The sequence below is a fragment of the Dendropsophus ebraccatus genome, chromosome 12, assembly GCF_027789765.1.
Source record: "Dendropsophus ebraccatus isolate aDenEbr1 chromosome 12, aDenEbr1.pat, whole genome shotgun sequence".
NCBI lineage: Eukaryota > Metazoa > Chordata > Amphibia > Anura > Hylidae > Dendropsophus > Dendropsophus ebraccatus.
The window spans coordinates 86,405,222-86,432,266 of record NC_091465.1 but is presented as its reverse complement, the minus strand read 5'-3'; the positions used below and the strand labels follow the sequence as shown (position 1 = coordinate 86,432,266).

General features: G+C 50.0%; 2 protein-coding genes across 3 annotated transcripts; both read right to left on the bottom strand.

The window, feature by feature from the left end:
- Window positions 1–737: 737 nt before the first annotated feature.
- LOC138768870 (protein DDI1 homolog 2) lies at window positions 738–19,164 on the bottom strand. 2 transcript variants are annotated; one of them, XM_069946842.1, is made up of 10 exons: window positions 18,965–19,164; window positions 14,713–14,848; window positions 14,390–14,614; window positions 14,186–14,312; window positions 13,864–13,991; window positions 13,650–13,778; window positions 11,387–11,490; window positions 10,729–10,918; window positions 10,123–10,181; window positions 3,197–3,286 (listed from the first exon to the last, which is right to left on the bottom strand). In XM_069946842.1, exons 1-9 carry the CDS (start codon window positions 19,100–19,102, stop codon window positions 10,165–10,167), a joined length of 1,194 nt encoding a protein of 397 aa, XP_069802943.1. In that variant the 5' UTR covers window positions 19,103–19,164; the 3' UTR covers window positions 3,197–3,286; window positions 10,123–10,164. The 2 variants fall into 2 exon arrangements, with proteins under 2 accessions (XP_069802942.1, XP_069802943.1); XM_069946841.1 differs by lacking the exons at window positions 11,387–11,490; window positions 13,650–13,778; window positions 13,864–13,991; ... (2 more) ...; window positions 14,713–14,848; window positions 18,965–19,164 and having other exon boundaries at window positions 738–3,286; window positions 10,729–10,818.
- A 412-nt stretch (window positions 19,165–19,576) lies between these two features.
- On the bottom strand, window positions 19,577–25,928 carry DDOST (dolichyl-diphosphooligosaccharide--protein glycosyltransferase non-catalytic subunit). The gene is made up of 11 exons (XM_069946909.1): window positions 25,738–25,928; window positions 24,580–24,690; window positions 22,849–22,935; window positions 22,612–22,715; window positions 22,001–22,095; window positions 21,826–21,919; window positions 21,522–21,670; window positions 21,282–21,429; window positions 20,771–20,891; window positions 20,579–20,685; window positions 19,577–20,068 (listed from the first exon to the last, which is right to left on the bottom strand). Exons 1-11 carry the CDS (start codon window positions 25,883–25,885, stop codon window positions 19,919–19,921), a joined length of 1,314 nt encoding a protein of 437 aa, XP_069803010.1. The 5' UTR covers window positions 25,886–25,928; the 3' UTR covers window positions 19,577–19,918.
- Window positions 25,929–27,045: the final 1,117 nt, after the last annotated feature.

Below are 27,045 nucleotides of genomic sequence, written 5' to 3'. Positions count from 1 at the left end.
CCGCGACCCATTCATCCCCAGATCATACACTGTAAAAGTAGAGAACTGTGTAATGGGTAGAAAAATCCGGTCCGGGTGACATGTGGCATCAATCACGGGGATCAGCCACAGAGAAGGTACAATCCATTAGCAGTCGCTAGGGCCAGAAAACATACGGCTGGGCAAAGCTAGAACACAAGACGCTTCGTAGCAGAGGTTAAGGGTGAAAAATATAATTGGAGAGACTGAAATTGAAGTCCAGGTAAGTCCTGACACCATGACTGCATCTTGTAAGCTCCTATAACCCCTGTTTGGTTTTTATTTGGTGTTACTATAAGTAAATCCCATTTCATTACACTTTTTCTTACAGTTCTCTGACATTAACTTCGGCTTCCCTCATTTGTTGGACATTTTCTATTTTTTAAGCACTTTTCCATGAACGCGCTATCCTGTAGTCTTCCTCGCTCCCCCTATATGTTGTCTATTTGTAGCCTTCCCATTTTCATTACACCTGCTCCTGCTGACTGGGAACAACCATCACCTTCTGCTGGATCTCCATCTTGGAGGCTCTGTATCCTCTATCCTGCTGATACAATAGACAGTCCTCTCGTCGGGCCATGTTATCAGTGAGGACACAGCTCGGTAAGGTCAACGACTCTCTCTTACATTCATTCACAACAATTTTCATGTTCTATACATTTAATTTGTAAGGTAATTCCGGACTGATTTCTTCTACTTGACATGGAGAAACATCGGTCAATAATGAAGGAATTTACTTTATTTGGGATGTTTCACAAACTGTTTAGTTATTGAACCTTGTTATATGTTATATCTGGGATTTGTTTTCTATAAAGTTTTTCTATAAAAAAGAGCTACTGCCATCAACTAAGTAAAGAGAGTCCAGAATTGCCAGGGTTTGTACTCCAGAGCTGCACTCACAGTACAGGAGCTAGCTAAGCTGATGAAGGCCATGCTTGGCCAAAATGTGTCCTTACTGTATCTTATGCATATTGCGCTACAGTAAATGAGCAGAACTATATGGTGAGTGCTGGATTTTCTCTATAGCTTTCTGGATATTGCCACCTCGAGCACTCCCGACCCACGGAAGTGCCGTCCTTCCTACACGGTGAGGTGAGGCTGCCGACAAGCTTGCTGACTGTTTCTAACAGCAACCAGTCCAACTGTCCATTTAGGATAAGTCACATAATGTACGTGTCTGAAATGTGGTGCGATTCCACCAGAATAGTGAACACAGCTCTGGAGTATAATACAGGATATACACACACACACACTCCATTATACCGGAGTATAATACTCACGATCAGTAATGTAGGCAGACAGTGGCTTTGATTGTTTCTATGAGTAACCTGTACAGTAAGACATAGGTGCAATATTCTGTGAATAGGGCTATTGGCGGGAACACTCTGTTTCCCAAATGCAGAACAGCAGAGCACTAGATACTCAGACAATGAACCCATAGAGGAGTATGGAGGTAGCTCTTCTTGCGTTTTCACCATTATCAGCTACAGCACATGCAGCTTTAAAAGTGACCGGAGAAGAATACAAGATGCAATAAAACACGATAAATATTATTTGCCGCCGAGAGATTGCTAGAGCGATAGTTATGAGGCTGCGCTCGCTCATATATCCCGGCAGCGGAAACAATGAAAACATTAAAAATACAATGAAGGCGAAGGGAGTATAGAAAACTGCATTCATTATGGCTCTCAGATATCTATAAAGTCTGAACGCTACAGCACATACACAGCCTAAGACATCCCTGGCTTAAAACAAACGCAATTGCTTTCATGGCTTGGGGAGGCGCACAGTGCAGGACGACCTTGTTGACGTTGTTGCGGACAGTCCTGTTGAGGTCTCACCTACAGGAGGACATTCAGGGCAACCGCTGCAGAGAAAAGACGAGGTCGCAGGCCGCCGGCCACATAAAGCAGGCCCTGTCCATTTTGTGAACAAGAGCCGAGTTCTTATACAACGTCCAATGAAGACACAGCCGAAATAAATTATGTGGGGACCACGATATTCCTGGCGAGTAAAGCGAGCAGTGCCAGCTCCACGTTCCCATCAGCTCTATCCAGGGCAACAAGAGCATCCTGCATGGTAAACCCTGCACCCACAATGCGCTCTACAGCAGATAATGGGGAGGGGGCATCTGATGGCTGCACAGAAGAGCTCTGCTCATGGATCACCTCCCCAGAGTCACAGCTTAGTCCAAGGTGTTGTTGATCCTCTGCTGCTGAGTCTATGGAGTCAGCCATGGCACCGGTGTCCACATCATGGTTCAGCACAGCGTCGGGCAGGGGCTGGTGAGGAGCAGATTCCATCACAGCGGATGACTCCATGCAGTCACTAGAAGAGTCATACCCTGACGAAACCTGCAAGAAACCTCCTGGGACGTCTTCCTCAATAAAAGGAGATGTCTCATCAGTGACTTGGCAGCTAATTCCATCCTCTTGATGAAGGTCATTGTCCAGTTGCCCATTTTGATCAGATTCTTGACTAATGTCCTGAACATCAACAGCATGATTATCCCCGGAGCTCACGGCTCCATCCTCTCCAGCCCGAGCAGATCCCTGACCACTGATGACCAGCAACTTATGAAGTTCCTTTAAGGCAGCAGCCAAGGAGAAGCAGCTTTCCTCCCCATCCTGGCCAGAGGAGCTCGGTGGCTTTGGGTAATCTTGTCTGTTCGTATTGTCGATATCTTTAGACTCCTCAGGATTAGAGGGGATGTTATTGCACGACACGTCTTGGTTTTTAGGGTTTTGGACAATGACATTCACCCCTTGTCTGCAGCCATCAAGATCAGGAATTATCTGTCTCTCCAATTCCATCATGTCTTCAGTAATGGCACATGGAGCCGCCGTCACTTCTTGTTGTTTATCCTCCACCAAAGCAGATGAGGAATGAGGACACTTATCCACTGGATGAGCCTCCCTCCCCGATTCCTCCTGAGCCACCAAACCACCATTAGGAATTGAGTTCATGGCAGACATAGCAGCAGGCAGCGTGGGCTCTGGGCCCCTGGCAGCAACTGAGAATGAAGAAGCCGATGAGTCTATCAAATGTTGGTCATAAGCGACTGGAGATCCCAATGTGTCAGCTATCTGCTCACTGCCTCCTGCATGGAAACTGCTGCCGGTGGCATCTTCTAGAGGGTCAACTTTGCCAGAGGTCGGGGTGGACACTGGGTGAGGAGGGGGGATGTCGTCTGAAGCGTGGACAGAGTGGGTAGATCCTTCCATTGGTGGCACCAGTGACGGACCTGCCTCTGAGGTAGATTCCTTGTCTGGAAAGAAGCAAAATATTAATTAACGTTTCTATAAATCACAGTAAAAGCTCAATATAAAAACTGGTTAATCTATGTGGTAGGAACCAAAAAAACCCCGGCCTATTTAGTACAGGGCAACATTACTGAGAATACAGCCTATCCATCACTAGAGATCAGTGACATCACTAAGAATACAGCCTATCCATCACTAGAGATCAGCAGTGACATCACTGAGAATACAGCCTATCCATCACTAGAGATCAGTGACATCACTAAGAATACAGCCTATCCATCACTAGAGATCAGCGGTGACATCACTGAGAATACAGCCTATCCATCACTAGAGATCAGTGACATCACTAAGAATACAGCCTATGCATCACTAGAGATCAGTGACATCACTGAGAATACAGCCTATCCATCACTAGAGATCAGCAGTGACATCATTGAGAATACAGCCTATCCATCACTAGAGATCAGTGACATCACTGAGAATACAGCCTATCCATCACTAGAGATCAGCGGTGACATCACTGAGAATACAGCCTATCCATCACTAGAGATCAGTGACATCACTGAGAATACAGCCTATCCATCACTAGAGATCAGCAGTGACATCACTGAGAATACAGCCTATCACTTCAGATCAGCGGTGAAATCACTGAGAATACAGCCTATCCAACCCTAGAGATCAGTGACATCACTGAGAATACAGCCTATCCATCACTAGAGATCAGCAGTGACATCACTGAGAATACAGCCTATCCATCACTAGAGATCAGCAGTGACATCACTGAGAATACAGCCTATCCATCACTAGAGATCAGCAGTGACATCACTGAGAATACAGCCTATCCATCACTAGAGATCAGTAACATCACTGAGAATACATCCTATCCATCACTAGAGATCAGTAACATCACTGAGAATACAGCCTATCCATCACTAGAGATCAGTGACATCACTGAGAATACAGCCTATCCATCACTAGAGATCAGCGGTGACATCATTGAGAATACAGCCTATCCATCACTAGAGATCAGTGACATCACTGAGAATACAGCCTATCCATCACTAGAGATCAGTGACATCACTGAGAATACAGCCTATCCATCACTAGAGATCAGCGGTGACATCATTGAGAATACAGCCTATCCATCACTAGAGATCAGTGACATCACTGAGAATACAGCCTATCCATCACTAGAGATCAGTGACATCACTGAGAATACAGCCTATCCATCACTAGAGATCAGTGACATCACTGAGAATACAGCCTATCCATCACTAGAGATCAGTGACATCACTGAGAATACAGCCTATCCATCACTAGAGATCAGTGACATCACTGAGAATACAGCCTATCCATCACTAGAGATCAGTGACATCACTGAGAATACAGCCTATCCATCACTAGAGATCAGTGGCATCACTGAGAATACAGCCTATCCATCACTAGAGATCAGCAGTGACATTATTGAGAATACAGCCTATCCATCACTAGAGATCAGCGGTGACATCACTGAGAATACAGCCTATCCATCACTAGAGATCAGCAGTGACATCACTGAGAATACAGCCTATCCATCACTAGAGATCAGCAGTGACATCACTGAGAATACAGCCTATCCATCACTAGAGATCAGTAACATCACTGAGAATACAGCCTATCCATCACTAGAGATCAGTGACATCACTGAGAATAAAGCCTATCCATCACTAGAGATCAGCGGTGACATCATTGAGAATACAGCCTATCCATCACTAGAGATCAGTGACATCACTGAGAATACAGCCTATCCATCACTAGAGATCAGTGACATCACTGAGAATACAGCCTATCCATCACTAGAGATCAGTGACATCACTGAGAATACAGCCTATCCATCACTAGAGATCAGCGGTGACATCATTGAGAATACAGCCTATCCATCACTAGAGATCAGTGACATCACTGAGAATACAGCCTATCCATCACTAGAGATCAGTGACATCACTGAGAATACAGCCTATCCATCACTAGAGATCAGTGACATCACTGAGAATACAGCCTATCCATCACTAGAGATCAGTGACATCACTGAGAATACAGCCTATCCATCACTAGAGATCAGTGACATCACTGAGAATACAGCCTATCCATCACTAGAGATCAGTGACATCACTGAGAATACAGCCTATCCATCACTAGAGATCAGTGGCATCACTGAGAATACAGCCTATCCATCACTAGAGATCAGCAGTGACATCATTGAGAATACAGCCTATCCATCACTAGAGATCAGCGGTGACATCACTGAGAATACAGCCTATCCATCACTAGAGATCAGTGGTGACATCACTGAGAATACAGCCTATCCATCACTAGAGATCAACGGTGACATCACTGAGAATACAGCCTATCCATCACTAGAGATCAGCGGTGACATCACTGAGAATACAGCCTATCCATCACTAGAGATCAGCCGTGACATCACTGAGAATACAGCCTATCCATCACTAGAGATCAGCCGTGACATCACTGAGAATACAGCCTATCCATCACTAGAGATCAGTGACATCACTGAGAATACAGCCTATCCATCACTAGAGATCAGTGACATCACTAAGAATACAGCCCATCACTAGAGATCAGTGACATCACTAAGAATACAGCCTATCCATCACTAGAGATCAGTGACATCACTGAGAATACAGCCTATCTATCACTAGAGATCAGCGGTGACATCACTGAGAATACAGCCTATCACTAGAGATCAGTGACATCACTGAGAATACAGCCTATCCATCATAGAGATCAGTGACATCACTGAGAATACAGCCTATTCATCACTAGAGATCAGCGGTGACATCACTAAGAATACAGCCTATCACTTGAGATCAGCGGTGACATCACTGAGAATACAGCCTATCCATCACTAGAGATCAGCGGTGACATCACTGAGAATACAGCCTATCCATCACTAGAGATCAGCCGTGACATCACTGAGAATACAGCCTATCCATCACTAGAGATCAGCGGTGACATCACTGAGAATACAGCCTATCCATCACTAGAGATCAGTGACATCACTGAGAATACAGCCTATCCATCACTAGAGATCAGTGACATCACTGAGAATACAGCCTATCCATCACTAGAGATCAGTGACATCACTGAGAATACAGCCTATCCATCACTAGAGATCAGTGACATCACTGAGAATACAGCCTATCCATCACTAGAGATCAGTGACATCACTGAGAATACAGCCTATCCATCACTAGAGATCAGCAGTGACATCATTGAGAATACAGCCTATCCATCACTAGAGATCAGCGGTGACATCACTGAGAATACAGCCTATCCATCACTAGAGATCAGTGGTGACATCACTGAGAATACAGCCTATCCATCACTAGAGATCAGCCGTGACATCACTGAGAATACAGCCTATCCATCACTAGAGATCAGCGGTGACATCACTGAGAATACAGCCTATCCATCACTAGAGATCAGCGGTGACATCATTGAGAATACAGCCTATCCATCACTAGAGATCAGTGACATCACTGAGAATACAGCCTATCCATCACTAGAGATCAGTGACATCACTGAGAATACAGCCTATCCATCACTAGAGATCAGTGACATCACTGAGAATACAGCCTATCCATCACTAGAGATCAGCGGTGACATCATTGAGAATACAGCCTATCCATCACTAGAGATCAGTGACATCACTGAGAATACAGCCTATCCATCACTAGAGATCAGTGACATCACTGAGAATACAGCCTATCCATCACTAGAGATCAGTGACATCACTGAGAATACAGCCTATCCATCACTAGAGATCAGTGACATCACTGAGAATACAGCCTATCCATCACTAGAGATCAGTGACATCACTGAGAATACAGCCTATCCATCACTAGAGATCAGTGACATCACTGAGAATACAGCCTATCCATCACTAGAGATCAGTGGCATCACTGAGAATACAGCCTATCCATCACTAGAGATCAGCAGTGACATCATTGAGAATACAGCCTATCCATCACTAGAGATCAGCGGTGACATCACTGAGAATACAGCCTATCCATCACTAGAGATCAGTGGTGACATCACTGAGAATACAGCCTATCCATCACTAGAGATCAACGGTGACATCACTGAGAATACAGCCTATCCATCACTAGAGATCAGCGGTGACATCACTGAGAATACAGCCTATCCATCACTAGAGATCAGCCGTGACATCACTGAGAATACAGCCTATCCATCACTAGAGATCAGCCGTGACATCACTGAGAATACAGCCTATCCATCACTAGAGATCAGTGACATCACTGAGAATACAGCCTATCCATCACTAGAGATCAGTGACATCACTAAGAATACAGCCCATCACTAGAGATCAGTGACATCACTAAGAATACAGCCTATCCATCACTAGAGATCAGTGACATCACTGAGAATACAGCCTATCTATCACTAGAGATCAGCGGTGACATCACTGAGAATACAGCCTATCACTAGAGATCAGTGACATCACTGAGAATACAGCCTATCCATCATAGAGATCAGTGACATCACTGAGAATACAGCCTATTCATCACTAGAGATCAGCGGTGACATCACTAAGAATACAGCCTATCACTTGAGATCAGCGGTGACATCACTGAGAATACAGCCTATCCATCACTAGAGATCAGCGGTGACATCACTGAGAATACAGCCTATCCATCACTAGAGATCAGCCGTGACATCACTGAGAATACAGCCTATCCATCACTAGAGATCAGCGGTGACATCACTGAGAATACAGCCTATCCATCACTAGAGATCAGTGACATCACTGAGAATACAGCCTATCCATCACTAGAGATCAGTGACATCACTGAGAATACAGCCTATCCATCACTAGAGATCAGTGACATCACTGAGAATACAGCCTATCCATCACTAGAGATCAGTGACATCACTGAGAATACAGCCTATCCATCACTAGAGATCAGTGATATCACTGAGAATACAGCCTATCCATCACTAGAGATCAGCAGTGACATCATTGAGAATACAGCCTATCCATCACTAGAGATCAGCGGTGACATCACTGAGAATACAGCCTATCCATCACTAGAGATCAGTGGTGACATCACTGAGAATACAGCCTATCCATCACTAGAGATCAGCCGTGACATCACTGAGAATACAGCCTATCCATCACTAGAGATCAGCGGTGACATCACTGAGAATACAGCCTATCCATCACTAGAGATCAGCCGTGACATCACTGAGAATACAGCCTATCCATCACTAGAGATCAGCCGTGACATCACTGAGAATACAGCCTATCCATCACTAGAGATCAGTGACATCACTGAGAATACAGCCTATCCATCACTAGAGATCAGTGACATCACTAAGAATACAGCCCATCACTAGAGATCAGTGACATCACTGAGAATACAGCCTATCCATCACTAGAGATCAGCGGTGACATCACTGAGAATACAGCCTATCACTAGAGATCAGTGACATCACTGAGAATACAGCCTATCCATCACTAGAGATCAGTGACATCACTGAGAATACAGCCTATCCATCACTAGAGATCAGCAGTGACATCACTGAAAATACAGCCTATCCATCACTAGAGATCAGTGACATCACTGAGAACACAGCCTATCCATCACTAGAGATCAGCGGTGACATCACTGAGAATACATCCTATCCATCACTAGAGATCAGCGGTGACATCACTGAGAATACAGCCTATCCATCACTAGAGATCAGCGGTGACATCATTAAGAATACAGCCTATCCATCACTAGAGATCAGCAGTGACATCACTGAGAATACAGCCTATCCATCACTAGAGATCAGCGGTGACATCACTGAGAATACAGCCTATCACTTGAGATCAGCGGTGACATCACTGGGAATACAGCCTATCCATCACTAGGGATCAGTGGTGACATCACTGAGAATACAGCCTATCCATCACTAGAGATCAGCAGTGACATCACTGAGAATACAGCCTATCCATCACTAGAGATCAGCAGTGACATCACTGAGAATACAGCCTATCCATCACTAGAGGTCAGTGACATCACTGAGAATACAGCCTATCCATCACTAGAGATCAGTGACATCACTGAGAATACAGCCTATCCATCACTAGAGATCAGCGGTGACATCACTGAGAATACAGCCTATCCATCACTAGAGATCAGCGGTGACATCACTGAGAATACAGCCTATCCATCACTAGAGATCAGTAGTCATATCACTGAGAATACAGCCTATCCATCACTAGGGATCAGCGGTGACATCACTGAGAATACAGCCTATCCATCACTAGAGATCAGCGGTGACATTACTGAGAATACAGCCTATCCATCACTAGAGATCAGCGGTGACATCACTGAGAATACAGCCTATCCATCACTAGAGATCAGCGGTGACATCACTGAGAATACAGCCTATCCATCACTAGAGATCAGCGGTGACATCACTGAGAATACAGACTATCCATCACTAGAGATCAGCGGTGACATCACTGAGAATACAGCCTATCCATCACTAGAGATCAGTGACATCACTGAGAATACAGCCTATCCATCACTAGATAAGGGATAGGCTAAGGGATAGCCGTCATACCACAGTGGCGTAACCACTATCCCTTACCACACTCTGGATATATTGCTGAACGGTGATGGTGCATTGAGTGGAGTTCTACCAGTGTGAGAAACTTATTTCTGAAGTGTGGAAATCTGTTGCAATTCGTGCAATTATGGGGTCAGGTGGCCATTACGTACAGGGCTATGCACAGAACTGGATATACTTATCCCGGGTGTCTGATTACCTGCGGTACGGCCCCTCCTGCGGCAGATTACACACACATGCATCATGGCTTCTGCTGGTCTGTGAGGATTAGGAGACAAAACAGCAAACGGGTATTAAGAGAACACAACAAGCTGCGTGCAGTTAGTCAGAAAACCCCCGGAGGTCGCCGGAGTACGGGCCGCTGCCCTGATCCACCACCAGTCACTCACACTCATAATGCATAAGAGGCAAATGGGGGGGGGGGGGGGGGGGGGTATAGACGTGTAGTGGTGAAACACGTCGGCTGTGTTGTTCTTTAATGATGCAACCTGCAGTGTAAACAATCAGCTGCCATACCTGTAAGCAGGATCCTCTTTCCATGTCTGCATCTAAACCGCTATGCTTTACACTGCAGGCTGTGTCCATTAATACAAGCCTCTTCTACGCCATGATTTGTTTATACCACCATCCCCTGAGAAGAGCATGACTTCTATAGCATCAGCTTAGGCCCACACATGACCTGCTGGTATAACACATGGCCCGTCACACAGACACAACACGCCGTGGAGGATGCATGCGCAGAGCACACACCAACACGCTACACATCATGGAGGTCACATGCTCAGTACATGGACATGCGGCATACCTGCTTCCTCAGCAGACTTCTGTAATACTTCTGCTAATTCCCGGTCTGCAATGTCCTCGGGGCGTATGTCCTCAGTGCCGGGCCCGTATGCCAATCGGGCACACTCCGGGAGCTCACCCTCAGGCAGGAAGCTGGTCCGGGTGCCTGTAGTGCCAATGACTAAGACGTTCTTCTCCAGGTCAATGGAGCACTGTGGAGGCATAGGAGATTAGTGGATGCCCCAACAACCAGCACAAAACAGATTCCCGGTGAAAGAACAAGAACTCCACCGCTAACGGGAAAATCAAAGTACAAAGCTGCACCCCCAGTTATTGGAAACAGTAAGCAAGGCTGTGGAGGACGTCGCTAAGAGCTCAGCTGTTGTTCTAATAAACTTCCATCAGATGACTGGACAGAACCTGGTGAAAGTTTTGATCGGTCCTGGTCTGAGTGTTCACACCTGTACCGATCAGGAGAGGAGGCTCTGCAGCGCATCCTCTTCCCGCTCTGTGTAAGAAAAAAGCTCCATTACAAGCCCAACAGCGATACTTTATATGTCATCATTCTGCAGCCTAAGTCCTATAAAGATGCTATTCTGCCCCTGACCCCGGCTATCTGCCTCTGACCCCGGCTATCTGCCTCTGACCCCGGCTATCTGTGACAGTCATGAGGCAAATACCTGATGTCGCTTCAACATGTCCAGACCAAGTAGCATGTCCATGGGCTGTTCCTCCAGTATAGAGAATGAGCAGGGCAGGAAGTCTCCCTCGATCTGCACCTGAGCTGCAACACACAAGACACCATGTCACAAACCAAGACGGTGGATGAGACAGAACCAGAAGCCGACATAACGGAACTAACGCAGGAAGAGGAACCGGCACCCTGCATAACATAACCAAGGGAGGAGGAAGAACCGGCACCCTGCATAACATAACCAAGGGAGGAGGAAGAATCGGCACCCTGCATAACATAACCAAGGGAGGAGGAAGAACCGTCACCCTGCATAACATTACCAAGGGAGGAGGAAGAACCGGCACCCTGCATAACATAACCAAGGGAGGAGGAAGAACCGGCACCCTGCATAACATTACCAAGGGAGGAGGAAGAAACGGCACCCTGCATAACACAACCAAGGGAGGAGGAAGAACCCGCACCCTGCTTAACATAACCAAGGGAGGAGGAATAAACGTCACCCTGCATAATCTAACCAAGGGAGGAGGAAGAACCAGTACCCTGCATAACATAACCAAGGGAGGAGGAAGAACCCGCACACCAGATGATATAACCAACATAGGGAGAAGAACCGGCAGACCAGATAACATAACCAAGGAAGGAAGAACCCGCACCCTGCATAAAATAACCAAGGGAGGAGGAAGAACCCACACACCAGATAATATAACCAACAAAGGGAGAAGAACCGGCACCCTGCATAACCTAACCAAGAGAGGAGGAAGAACCCGCACACCAGATGATATAACCAAAATAGGGAGAAGAACCGGAAGACCAGATAACATAACCAATGGAGGAAGAACCTGCACACCAGATAACATAACCAACAGAGGAGGAAGAACCCGCACACCAGATAACATAACCAAGGAAGGAGGAAGAACCTGCACACCAGATAACATAACCAGGGGAGGAGGAAGAACCCCACACCAGATAACATAACCAAGGAAGGAAGAACCGGCACACCAGATAACATAACCAGGGGAGGAGGAAGAACCCGCACACCAGATAACATAACCAGGGGAGGAGGAAGAACCCGCACACCAGATAACATAACCAGGGGAGGAGGAAGAACCCACACACTAGATAACATAACCAGGGGAGGAGGAAGAACCCGCACACCAGATAACATAACCAGGGGAGGAGGAAGAACCCGCACACCAGATAACATAACCAGGGGAGGAGGAAGAACCCACACACTAGATAACATAACCAGGGGAGGAGGAAGAACCCGCACACCAGATAACCAGGGGAGGAGGAAGAACCCGCACACCAGATAACCAGGGGAGGAGGAAGAACCCGCACACCAGATAACATAACCGGGGGAGGAGGAAGAACCCGCACACCAGATAACATAACCGGGGGAGGACGAAGAACCCGCACACCAGATAACATAACAAAGGAAGGAGGAAGAACCCGCACACCAGATAACATAACCAGGGGAGGAGGAAGAACCCGCACGCCAGATAACATAACCAAGGGAGGAGGAAGAACCCGCACACCAGATGATATAACCAAGGAAGGAGGAAGAACCCGCACACCAGATAACATAACCAGGGGAGGAGGAAGAACCCGCACACCAGATGATATAACCAAGGAAGGAGGAAGAACCCGCACACCAGATAACATAACCGAGGGAGGAGGAAGAACCCGCACACCAGATAACATAACCAACAGAGGAGGAAGAACCCGCACACCAGATAACATAACCAAGGAAGGAAGAAACGGCACACCAGATAACATAACCAGGGGAGGAAGAACCCGCACACCAGATAACATAACCAGGGGAGGAGGAAGAACCCGCACACCAGATAACATAACCGGGGGAGGAGGAAGAACCCGCACACCAGATAACATAACCAGGGGAGGAGGAAGAACCCGCACACCAGATAACATAACCAAGGAAGGAAGAACCCGCACACCAGATAACATAACCAGGGGAGGAGGAAGAACCCGCACACCAGATAACATAACCAGGGGAGGAGGAAGAACCCGCACACCAGATAACATAACCAGGGGAGGAGGAAGAACCCGCACACCAGATAACATAACCAGGGGAGGAGGAAGAACCCGCACACCAGATAACATAACCAGGGGAGGACAAGGAAGCCGCACACCAGATGTTAAAAATTGTGATGAGTCAAATCCCTTCAACTGCTGCGACTCTAACCCCATAATGTGAGGTAATGAAGAACGTCCGGCTCCGTAGGACTCACCCAGATGAACTCTGCCGATGATTTTCTGCGTGCCGACCCCCTTGGCGATCCCGGCCCACCTCCTGTCCACCAGCCTCATGATGTGACAGCGCTCCGCACAGGCCTGGCTCATTATGGTCATCTGAGCTCCTGCAAGGAGAAACCCAGAGAAGAGTGACCCCCTGTGTGCAGCGTGAACCCCACAATGTCCTCACCTGACCTCAGCTGACCTCACCTGAGTCCACAAAGGCCTTCACCGGGTAACCATTCACCTTGCAGTTAATGTACAGCATGACTACCTGGCCAAAGCTCTCGGGCGCCTCCTCCATGGCGATGGTCATGTTCTCCTCAATGTTTTGCTGCCTGTAACGAGAAAGGTCACACATCCTCAAAGACTTACAATGATCTACAAAGGAAGCAAGGAAATCCCAGTGCATGCTGGGAGCTGTAGTTTTATGGCAGCTTGGTAATCTAGTAGTCACCACTGTTTGTGGACAATTCTGGTGTGGCACTGTGGCTGACAACAGAGAGGCAATAGCTGAGACTAAGAGCCCCACCTTATGTCTTCCTCTATCTTAGCCTGAGCGTCCAGGTCAAACGGGTCGGCCGAGTACAGTCGGATCCTCTCCTGCTCCCGCCGCGCTCGCTCCTGCTGCTGCTCCAGGAGAACTTTGGTGAACTTATCTGCCGGGATGAGAAGTCAGAGATGAAGCGGCTGCGCTCACTGTCCAGCGGGGTCAGGAGCGCGGAGGGATACGTACCCAGGTCTCCGCTCAGCAGCGCCTCCGCCAGGGGAGGGTTCCGCTCTTTCAGCAGTGACAGCTCGTGGGGATTGGCCAGCAGCATCTCCCGTAGCAGAGCGGGGTTATCCAGCCCCTGAGGAAAAGAGGTGGAGTCTGGAGCCGGAGCGCGGGGCTGAGGGGGCGCAGCGGCCGGTCTGGAGGTCCCAGGGACGGCAATGCTGCTGAAGTCTATCCGGGGCAAACCTGCCGAGGAGAAGACAGTCAGGAAGAGCAACCAAGGGCAGATCTGCTCCCGAGTATCGCAGCATCTATATACTGCTGTCATGGTGGCGGCTTCTCACCAGGGAACGCTGCTGCGGCCGCAGGACGGGGCTCAATGGGATCTTTCTGGCGCAGGACGACCACATCACCGTCCTTTAGGCCGTAGGAGGAGAGTGATCGCTGGTTGTCAGTCAGCGGCTGTTCTGCATAGATGATCTACAAGATCCAGGGGGAAAAAGATCACAACGTCATCACTTCTTCTCAAAGCAACAAAACTGAAAACACAGTGAGGGCAGGCGGGTCCAGAGGGGGCAAAAAGGGGGGGCAGGCGGGTCGAGAGGGGGCAAGAAGGGGGGCAGGCGGGTCGAGAGGGGGCAAGAAGGGGGGGGCAGGCGGGTCGAGAGGAGGCAAAAAGGGGGGGCAGGCGGGTCCAGAGGGGGCAAGAAGGGGGGCAGGCGGGTCCAGAGGGGGCAAGAAGGGGGGAGCAAGACGGGGGGCAGGCGGTCGAGAGGAGGCAAGAAAGGGGGGGCAGGCGGGTCGAAGGGGGGGCAAGAAGGGGGGGGCAGGCGGGTCGAGAGGAGGCAAAAAGGGGGGGCAGGCGGGTCGAGAGGGGGCAAGAAGGGGGGGCAGGCGGGTCCAGAGGGGGCAAGAAGGGGGGAGCAAGACGGGGGGCAGGCGGGTCGAGAGGAGGCAAAAAGGGGGGGCAGGCGGGTCCAGAGGGGGCAAAAAGGGGGGCAGGCGGGTCCGGAGGGGGCAATAAGGGGGGAGCAAGACGGGGGGCAGGCGGTCGAGAGGAGGCAAATAGGGGGGGGGGGGAAGGCGGGTCGAGGGGGGGGGGGCAAGAATGGGGGGGCAGGCGGGTCGAGAGGAGGCAAAAAGGGGGGAGCAGGCGGGTCGAGAGGGGGCAAGAAGAGGGGAGCAAGACGGGGGCAGGCGTGACCAAAGGGGGGAAAAAAGGGGGGCAGGCGGGTCCAGAGGGGGCAAAAAGGGGGGAGCAGGCGCGTCGAGAGGAGGCAAGAAGAGGGGGCAGGCGGGTCGAGAGGGGGCAAGACGGGGGGGCAGGCGGGTCGAGAGGGGGCAAGACGGGGGGGCAGGCGGGTCGAGAGGGGGCAAGACTGGGGGCAGGCGGGTTAAGAGGGGGCAAGACAGGGGCAGGCAGGTCGAGTGGGGGCAAGCTGGGGTGGGCAGGTGGTTCGAGAGGGGGCAAGAAGAGGGGGCAGGCAGGTCGAGAGGGGGCAAGAAGGGGGCTCAAGCGGGTCGAGAGGGGGCAAGACGGGGGGGGGCCACGCGGGTTGAGAGGGGGCAAAACGGTGGCAGGCAGGGCGAGAGGGGGAAAGACGGGGGCAGGCAGGGCGAGAGGGGGCAAGACGGGGGCAGGCAGGGCGAGAGGGGGCAAGAAGGGAACAAGAGGAGAAAAACAAAAGGTGGGCCGGGAGGATGAGAGGTGCAACACGAGGGTGACCAAGGAGAACATGGGGTGCACGACAAGGAAGGGCCGGCAGAACAACAAGCGTAAGACAAGGGCAGATCGGGAAAACGAGAGGTGCACAGTGAGGGCGGATGGGCCAGGTGAACGGGCGGGCGGAGTATAAGGGGCGGAGTATAAGGACAGGCCGGGAGGAGTCTTACCTATTATGAAGCTTTGAGACTATCATCTTTATCTACACTAAAAGTATACAACTTGAGTCTGGGCGTCATGTGACCCTACGCTCCCACAATGCACTGCTCTCTGGTAAGTATGGGGTGATGGAGATTTAGCTCAGGTCTCCGCCCCAGGACTCCATGTTCTACCAGTCAGGCAGGAAATTCCAGCTGATTCCAAGGCCTAAAACTACATCCCTGCACCTCCCGCAGCTAAACCAGAGATATGCAGGGGGCGGAGCCTAAACAGAGAGACGCAGGGGCGGAGCCTGACCACATCCATCCTTAGGTGACCTCCTTAGACGTGTACAGGGGGTGAAGTACAGGTATATGGTATATACAGGGGGTGAAGTGCAGGTATACGGTATATACAGGCGTGGAGTACAGGTATACGGTATATACAGGGGGTGAAGTGCAGGTATACGGTATATACAGGGGGTGAATTACAGGTATACGGTATATACAGGGGGTGAATTACAGGTATACGGTATATATAGGGGGTGAAGTGCAGGTATATGGTATATACAGGGGGTGGAGTACAGGTATATGCTATATACAGGGGGTGAAGTGCAGGTATACGGTATATACAGGGGGTGGAGTACAGGTATACGGTATATACAGGGGGTGAAGTGCAGGTATACGGTATATACAGGGGGTGAATTACAGGTATACGGTATATACAGGGGGTGAAGTGCAGGTATACGGTATATACAGGGGGTGAAGTGCAGGTATACGGTATATACAGGGGGTGGAGTACAGGTATATGGTATATACAGGGGGTGAAGTGCAGGTATACGGTATATACAGGGGGTGAATTACAGGTATACGGTATATACAGGGGGTGAAGTGCAGGTATACGGTATATACAGCCGTGGAGTACAGGTATACGGTATATACAGGGGGTGAAGTGCAGGTATACGGTATATACAGGGGGTGAAGTGCAGGTATACGGTATATACAGGGGGTGGAGTACAGGTATACGGTATATACAGGGGGTGGAGTACAGGTATATGGTATATACAGGCGTGGAGTACAGGTATATGGTATATACAGGGGGTGAAGTGCAGGTATATGGTGTATACAGGGGTGAAGTGCAGGTATACGGTATATACAGGGGGTGAATTACAGGTATATGGTATATACAGGCGTGGAGTACAGGTATATGGTATATACAGGGGGTGAAGTGCAGGTATACGGTATATACAGGGGTGAAGTGCAGGTATATGGTATATACAGGCATGGAGTACAGGTATATGGTATATACAGGGGGTGAACTGCAGGTATACGGTATATACAGGGGGTGGAGTGCAGGTATATACTATATACAGGGGGTGAAGTGCAGGTATATGATATATACAGGGGTGAAGTGCAGGTATATGGTGTATACAGGGGTGAAGTGCAGGTATATGGTGTATACAGGGGTGAAGTGCAGGTATATGGTGTATACAGGGGTGAAGTGCAGGTAGATGGTGTATACAGGGGTGAAGTGCAGGTAGATGGTATATACAGGGGTGGAGTACAGGTATATGGTATATACAGGGGGTGAAGTGCAGGTATATGGTGTATACAGGGGGTGAAGTGCAGGTATATGGTGTATACAGGGGGTGAAGTGCAGGTATATGGTATATACAGGGGGTGGAGTACAGGTACATAGTATATACAGGGGGTTTGGTGCAGGTATACGGTATATACAGGGGGTGAAGTGCAGGTATATGGTATATACAGGGGGTGAAGTGCAGGTATATGGTGTATACAGGGGGTGGAGTACAGTTATATGGTATATACAGGGGGTGTGGTGCAGGTGTATGGTATATACAGGTATATAGTATATACAGGGGGTGTGGTGCAGGTATATGGTATTTACAGGGAGTGGAGTACAGGTAAATAGTATATACAGGGGGTGTGGTGCAGGTATATGATATATAAAGGGGGTGGAGTACAGGTATATAGTATATACAGGGGGTGTGGTGCAGGTATATGGTATAGACAGGGGTGGAGTATAGGTATAAAGTATATACAGGGGGTGTGGTGCAGGTATACGGTATATACAGCGAGTGGAGTACAGATATATTGTATATACAGGGGGTGGAGTACAGGTATATAGTATATACAGGGGGTCTGGTAGAGGTATATGGTTTATACAGAGGTGGCGAACAGGACATATAAAGGGAATGGACTTTATATATGTTATGTACAAGGGAAGAGTACAGGTATATGGTATATACAGGGGGTGGAGTATATCATATACCTGAACTCCACCTCCTTTATATGCCATATATCTATACATCATTCCTTGTATATACCATATATCTGCATATAACATATACCTGTAAACAATGCCCTATATTTACTTTATATCTATACTCCACCCCCATGTATACACCATATACCTGAATTTACCATATACCTGTACTCCACCCCCTGTATATAGCATATACCTGTACTCCACCCCCTGTATATAGCATATACCTGTACTCCACCCCCTGTATATAGCATATACCTGTACTCCACCCCCTGTATATAGCATATATCTGTACTCCACCCCCTGTATATAGCATATACCTGTACTCCACCTCCTGTATATAGCATATATCTGTACTCCACCTCCTGTATATAGCATATACCTGTACTCCACCTCCTGTATATAGCTGCAGTCTCCATAGTCCCGGGCTATCAGGCTCCTCCTCTCACCTGGCACTCGGCGGCCGGGATACCGCTCTCCAGTTCACACAATGCGCGGAAATTTTCTAGCTCGAAATCCTGATCTACGTCCAGGGAGAAGGTGATCTCCGTCAGATCGCGGCGGACACAGTAAACGGTGATTAACATGGCGACTGCCGCTCCGATCTCTCACACCGAGCACTCACTCCAACACCGGGGGGCGGGGCCGCGGAAGTTCTCACTGCGCAAGCGCGGCTTCCGGCAAAGCGAGGTCACCTGACCGTCACGTGCGCTCGCACAGCTTCCGCCCTGTGTTGTATGCTCCGCCCCCAGAGGTCGCTGGCGGCAGGGACGCTGGGAGATGTAGTTCTAAGCATATTCCCTGTGATAGGAGACAATGTATTTTGTATATATACCACCCCCATCATCCTGATCCTAGGAGCTAACAATCTAATGTGTACAGCTCAGAGTATGTATATAGACCAGTATTAGAGGAGATCCACATAGGGCCCCCGGGCTGGGATTGATCCCATGTATACCAGGTCAGGGGGCTTAACCTGTGATCCCTCTATACAGGTCATGACCGCAGTGCATGCTGGGAGACAGCATGAAGATGCAGATAAATCACCAAGGCCTCACACGTTATGGGGGAAACACGTTTATTTTCTTAGAAATGATGCAAATAAATCTCAAGTGCCGTTACCATCTGATGTAATCCCCAAAACCTCCCTGCATGTATCCAGACTGCCGCAGTGGGAGGGGCCATCACCTCGTGTCGCCGTCCCCATTACCCATCATGGCCCCTCCCCCAAACCCTACAGATGTCACATGTACAAAACCTCCACAAACTAAAACAAATCCCAAAAAAAATATACAGCAAGATGTCGCCCTCCCCCGGCCCCTCCCCCGTCCGGCTGCTGCTCCATTGTGGCCCCTGTGAATCGGACCATGACGGCTGCGTTCTGCGGAAATGGATCAAGTGATTTAATCTGATTTCTCTTTCTCCTTCATGTGTAAGAAAACAATGCTGAAGATGAAGAGGCCGAACATCATGGAGAAGGCGCTGGCGTAGTACGGGAAGGCGGAGGGAATGAATCGCTCGTACTGTGTGTGCTGGAGAGGACGGACAGACACCTGCGGAACAAAGTCACAGTCAGAGGAGGCGAGGGTTGTGGGTACTATAACTATACAGCCCACCCTGTATTATACTCCAGAGCTGCAGTCACTATTCTGCTGCTGGGGTCACTGTGTACATACATTACTGATCCTGTATTATACCACAGAGCTGCACTCACTATTCTTCTGGTGGGGTCACTGTGTACATACATTACATTACTGATCCTGAGTTCCATCCTGTATTATACCCCAGAGCTGCGATCACTATTCTGCTGGTGAGGTCACTGTGTACATACATTACTGATCCTGAGTTCCATCCAGTATTATACTCCAGAGCTGCACTCACTATTCTGCTGGTGGGGTCACTGTGTACATACATTACATTACTGATCCTGAGTTCCATCCTGTATTATACTCCAGAGCTGCACTCACTATTCTGCTTGTTATTATGGGAATCACTCAGCAAGCTTGCACAGTTACCAGTCTTCTGTGCAGGAGGGGGCCCAGTACAGGACAGTCAGCGCTCACCTGTGTGGCGGAGTAGAGGTGAGTGTATCCCAGTCTGTTATAATCCACCTTGAACTGGAACACGCCATACACATCAGGAAGCTTGAACTGGACGCTGTACTTCCCACCTGTAGGAGATGAGAGTTATAAGCTGCATGTTCTCAGTGACCGGGCGAGTACTCAGGGTGAGGAGGGGGCCGACACTAAACTGACCGTTCTTCTTCAGGAAGGTTCTGACAAATGGATCAATGCGCACAAATTCCAGCTGAATGTCGTCTCCATCAAACGGGATCCACTTCCCATCAGAGAGCTTCTCAATCACGATGCTGTACTCCTGCAGAGAGGACACAGGGAGCATGAGCCAAACCACAGTCCTGAGACAAGAGCGCTATCTCACTGAGGCAACATGGGCCGATTTAAGGGGTTAGCCAGTGTGAGAAAAACATGGCCACTTTCCTCCAGAAACAGCACCGCTCTTGTCTCCAGGCTGGGTGCAGGTTTTGCAATTCTGTTTCACTGAAGTGAATGGAGCTAAACTACAAATCACACCTGACCTGGAGACAAGAGCGGTGCTGTCTCTGGAAGAAAGCGGCCATGTTTTTCTAACGCTGGATAACTCCGGTAAAGCTGGCTGGACATCTAATGCACATTACATTGAACACTATCACTGGGAAAGGAGGGATCCCCAGGAACACAAGGCTGCCCCTATAAGCCATATCCTTACCACAAGGTCGGTGATTGTGTAAGCACTGGGAGGTTCGCTTTCTCCAACACGATGGTGTGACACAGCGCCAACCCTTAGCACGCCCTCCTCCTTAAACACCCACCGGGACAGGGCCACCGCCAGCTCATAGTTTCCGGTCTTGGAGTATCTGAATGGGAAAACAGCAAAGAGCAGAACCCATGAGTCCGGCACCACATCATCAGTCGCTGCAGGGAAGGCAAAGATGGCGGCGGGTCATACCTGGTGGAGCCGGGAGCCACCTTCTGCACAGCAGAGTTGAAGAAAGCGTCACTGAAGAAATCCAGAGAGCCACTGAAGACTACGCGGGCGTTATTCCTGGCCTGGAGCCCGGCGATCAGGAGGGTGTTCTTGCCTACTGCATGTGGGTACTGGGTGGTAGAAGACAGAACACCACATCATGTTATGTTACTGGGGCACAATATAGAACAGTGCTGCTCAACCTGTCATGTCAGGGCATGATGGGAGTTGTAGTCTTGCCACAGGCTGGGGAACACACCTAGGTCTGACATTCGGGGAGACTCACCTGTGTGATTTGCTTATCAGGGAAGAAGGAGTATGAGGTGGAGGAGCCGGTGAGGATGTCCAGCACCAGGGGGTTATCTGGATCGGCCACCATCCTGTACAGGACATGAACACAGTTATCAGAACAGCCCAGGGACCCCCGGGGCCCGGCATCAGCCCACACAGCAGGTACTTACCCCACACCTCGGAACAGGATGGGGTTCAGAGTATTCTTCCCCACTATAGTCGGGGCCTTCAGGAGGTTTTCGGGGTCAGTGACTATCAGGGTATGCTGCAGAGGTAATAAGCAGAAGGTAAGGGGGGGGGGGGGGGAGGAATAGACATTCAGCATATTCAAAACACAGCTGCTTATTTCCCTTTCATTCTGTGTGTGGTATTGCAGCCCAGATCCATTGACGAGAGTGGAGCCAAGTTGTAATACCACAAACAACCTGAGGACGGGGTGGTGATTACAGATAAGCGAACCGGGTTCGGGTTCGAGTTCATCCTAACCCGAACGTTCGGTATTTGATTAGCGGGGGCTTCTGAAGTTGGATAAAGCTCTAAGGTTGTCTGGAAAACAGATACAGCCAATGACTATATCCATGTTTTCCACATAGCCTTAGGGCTTTATCCAACTTAAGCAGCCACCGCTAATCAAATGCCGAAAGTTCGGGTTCGGACGGACTCCAGCATGCTCCAGGTTCGCTCATCTCTAGTGGTGATGTTTTTTGGAAGCAAGCAGCCATTTAAAAAAAAAAAAAAAAAACCTGGAGAGCCCCTTAAACGCAGCTCTCTAGGCACCTACCTGGCCGGGGTCTGACACATCGTAGTTGTGGTGGTCGATGACGGCTGTTTTCTCTTCATCAAACTCAATACCGCATTCGCTGCCCAACTCACGGAGAGGATCACCTGAAAGTGGATCACAATAAGATTACAATAACGGACAGAGAAGGATCTCTGGACAGTGGATCCTCTAATCCAGAACGGTGATATGCTGCAGCTCAGACACCTGTCCTGATGGGAGTTGCGCTCCCCATAATACCTATATCAGAGCTGGCTGCCACCAGCACGCTGCCGCCGCCATCGATGAACGAGCTGATCGTCTCCACATTGATGTTTCCTCCAAAATCTGCAATAAGAAGACAGAGAAGATGAGTCACCGAGAGGAATGGCGGCTGCTGCTCCGTACTGGGCCTTGATGTCTAGGGTTAAGGGCTCTTTAAAGGGGTCTTCTCATCTGAGTTGGTTATCCCCTATCCTAGTTGATCAGTGGTGGTCTGACCACAGGGACCCCTACCCATCCTGAGAACATAGACACAGTCTGCCCACAATGGGTGGATCCCACCTGTGTGACCACCGCTCCATTCATTCTGTATAGGGGGTCACCAAATGCTTCAGAGCTCAGCAACCCCATAGAGAACGGATGGCAGGTACTCACTGCGGAGTGATCGGAGTGATCAGACCCCCGCAATCAGCTTGGTAACCCCCAGGCCGCTAATGCCCGCTGGGCTGCCAGGATTACCAATCCGGGGCCGCCGGTCCTGGCCACCATGTGCGCCGGCCCTCAGCAGTAGCTGCAAAAATAGCGCAGCCAGCCGCTGCGCTATTCATTCAGCCTCTGCAGAGGGCCGGTGCCCTGGCCCTTTAACTGTGAGCGTTCAAGATGAACGCTCACAGTCTGCAGCGGCCGCGCTCTGACTGACAGAGCCAGGGAGCCATTGGCCTCCGGACCTGCCAGTCACTTTTGTGGCATGTGCCCCCCCGGGCTGGTCTTTGCCGCTTGAAGAAGTTGTAAGGGCCGGCCCGGGGTCGCAGACGTGCCGCGCGCAGGCACGTCTGCAGGCACCTCTGCCAGGCCCCCAGCGGTGACGTCACTTCCCTGACGCGCCGTTGAGGACCTGGGAGGAAAGCAAGAAGAGGCGCCGCCGCGCTGCAGCAGGAAGAAGCAGCTGTGGACCGAAGATCCAGGACCGAGAGGAAGAAGCTGCCGGGAGTAAGGTGAGGTGAGAATGTTTTTTTTTTTTTTTTTTTTTTTAACCCCTTTACATGTGGCCTATGGGGGGGGTGCAGGGGGGGGATGGCTGTCTGGGGCTCTACAGGGGGCTATCCTATATGGGGGGTGCAGGGGGGGGATGGCTGTCTGGGGCTCTACAGGGGGGCTATCCTATATGGGGGGTGCAGGGGGGGGATGGCTGTCTGGGGCTCTACAGGGGGCTATCCTACATGGGGCATGGCTGTCAGGGGCTCTACAGGGGGGCTATCCTATATGGGGGATGCGGGGGGGGGGTATTCTATACTGAGTGGATGCAGGGGGGCTATTCTATATAGAGGGATGTGCAGCGGGGGGGGGGGGGGGGGCTATTCTATATGGGGGATGTATAGACGAGGATGTTGCTGAAGAAAGAAGCCTAAAATGTCTGTCTGACAGATCCCGTGGAGAGGAGTCATGGCCAGAGAAGCCTTCATGATGGCCGGAGTCAGATGGAGAAGAAAAGGAAAAGTGGACGTCTCGTCATGCAGAGAAGACGCCTTCTGTAAGTGACAGGATGTGACTAGCATTATTTTTAGGTGCTGATGGTGGGGTTCAAATGTTTAAGGCTATCCATGATATGGTATGTGGGCTGCTGGGTTTGACTGCCAGGGCTGGTTTTAAGTCCTAGTCCGGCCCTGGTAACCCCCCTCTATAGGGTAGGGAATAAGGCTCTGGTGAGAACACCCCTTCAAGAGGCATCATGGACAGGCGCTCCCCCCATAGACCTGTGCGTACACAAACCTTCCACTGACGGAGAGAAGATGATCAGGTTGTCGTACAGGAATTCTCCATACTTGATGAGCGACAGGCCGGGGTCATCCGCCGTCTTAAAGGAAAGGTCGAATCCTCGATCTGTAAAGAGAAGAGTTATTAGAAGAAGGATCTCCGGGGGTCTGAGACCCCTCACCCGTTCTGTAACCCCCACATCAGGATCGCTCCTGGGTAACTACAGACGTGTCAGAAGAGACGCTGAAGAGCAGGAAGGGAGAGAAGGACATGACAGCGACCACTGATCTCTATAGGTACTAACACACAGCTGAGGGTTTGTTACAACAGCATTCAGACACACTGTAACAGCCCCTCAGCTGTGGGCACAGCAGCCCCGGTGACACACTGTAACAGCCCCGGTGACACACTGTAACAGCCCCGGTGACACACTGTAACAGCCCCGGTGACACACTGTAACAGCCCCGGTGACACACTGTAACAGCCCCTCAGCTGTGGGCACAGCAGCCCCGGTGACACACTGTAACAGCCCCTCAGCTGTGGGCAGAGCAGCCCCGGTGACACACTGTAACAGCCCCGGTGACACACTGTAACAGCCCCGGTGACACACTGTAACAGCCCCTCAGCTGTGGGCAGAGCAGCCCCGGTGACACACTGTAACAGCCCCGGTGACACACTGTAACAGCCCCTCAGCTGTGGGCAGAGCAGCCCCCGGTGACACACTGTAACAGCCCCTCAGCTGTGGGCAGAGCAGCCCTCGGTGACACACTGTAACAGCCCCTCAGCTGTGGGCAGAGCAGCCCTCGGTGACACACTGTAACAGCCCCTCAGCTATGGGCAGAGCAGCCCTCGGTGACACACTGTAACAGCCCCTCAGCTGTGGGCAGAGCAGCCCTCGGTGACACACTGTAACAGCCCCTCAGCTGTGGGCAGAGCAGCCCTCGGTGACACACTGTAACAGCCCCTCAGCTGTGGGCAGAGCAGCCCCGGTGACACACTGTAACAGCCCCTCAGCTGTGGGCAGAGCAGCCCCGGTGACACACTGTAACAGCCCCTCAGCTGTGGGCAGAGCAGCCCCGGTGACACACTGTAACAGCCCCGGTGACACACTGTAACAGCCCCTCAGCTGTGGGCAGGACGGCTCATTGAGCGCATTACAAGGCCGGTTCTCACCGCTCAGGCTGCGGAAGAAGAGTGAGTGCGTCTCCCGCAGGTTAATGTTCTCCAGCAGGACCAGGGTGCGGGGCCCGGCTTGGGCCCCGGGGCTGAGCAGCAGGCCGGCCAGGAGCAGCAGCACGGAACTCAGGGAAGCAGCCATCATTCCCGGTCCTGAGAGTCAGCGTCCACGTCACCGGAAGGGCTAAAGAGCCGACCAATCACATCGCGCCACCTCCTGTCACAAAACGTAGCGGCTGCCATCTTTGTTAAGGGCAGCTACGTCCTCTTCCGTCTGCTCGTCACAGCAGTTAGGATGCCGCTAGTACGGCACTGCGCATGTGCAAAGCAATTTTTTTTTTTTTTTTTTTTTTTTTTTTTTTTTTTTTTTACCAGTCTGGGTGTAACAACGTGCTGGTCACGTGGTACATTTTCATAAGAGCGGGAATTCTGAGGTGACTGGAGAAGAGTCGGCACCGTGTGCGAGGACTACAAGTCTCAGCCGGTACACTGAAGGCTGGGAAGGTGAATGTTTTATTAGTTATTTAGAGTCCATATATAAGTATAACCCTCATCATCACCTCCCTCATGGAAATGTATCAGTTACCACATGGAGCCATATAGAATGATTATTCTTGGATTGAGGTGTGGAGATCTGTCCATATATTATTGAACAAGTGCTGGACATTTAGGATGTGACGTCATCAGGAGAACCACTGTGTGACCTCATATTATGGATTGTGCAGGTGATGTCATCATTGTTCACTGACACAATGTAACGTGGCTGCCGCTCTGTGTCACTCAGCTCAGACACAGTTCACACCAGGTGTCGGCTATGTGATGAATGTGGTGGATCCATGTACATTGGGAAAATAAACCCAATATAGCAGGGATGGAGAACCTTTGGCCCTTCAGCTGTTGCAAAACTACAATTCCCATCATGCCAGGAGAGCCAAAGCGAAGCTTTGGCTCTCCAGGCATGATGGGAATTGTAGTTTTGCAACAGCTGGAGGGCGGAAGGTTCCCCATCCTTGCAATATAGTCACCTGTCTATTAAAGTGAATGGGGCCACCAGAGGTATTATAAAGCTATCCTGATGTAATGTGAATAAGGACTTTCACGGATAATCTGCAACATTTCTGCGCCAACATTTGCACCAAATTATGGTATTTAAAAAGCACATGACCATACCTGATAGGTCACATGTCTGACACAAAGGCGGAGCTAAACCGCCAACTATATGTATGTATAAAGAGCAGCTATATGCTGGGTGTATACTCACCCTAAGAGGGTAGGTATATGTACCCACAATCACAAGACCCATGG

Bases quoted from the DNA above. Each gene is read 5' to 3' on its own strand.
- DDOST (XM_069946909.1), bottom strand. From the start codon at position 25,885: ATGATGGCTGCTTCCCTGAGTTCCGTGCTGCTGCTCCTGGCCGGCCTG. The intron at 22,936-24,579 runs GTTTGTGTACGC...TTCTTATTGCAG, and splicing joins CTTCTCTCCGTCAGTGGAAG to ATTTTGGAGGAAACATCAAT. The intron at 20,686-20,770 runs GTCAGTTTAGTG...CATCTCCTACAG, and splicing joins AACCTTCCTGAAGAAGAACG to GTGGGAAGTACAGCGTCCAG.
- LOC138768870 (XM_069946841.1), bottom strand. From the start codon at position 10,168: ATGATGCATGTGTGTGTAATCTGCCGCAGGAGGGGCCGTACCGCAG. The intron at 3,287-10,122 runs GTAATCAGACAC...GCTTCTTTCCAG, and splicing joins CAGGAGGGGCCGTACCGCAG to ACAAGGAATCTACCTCAGAG.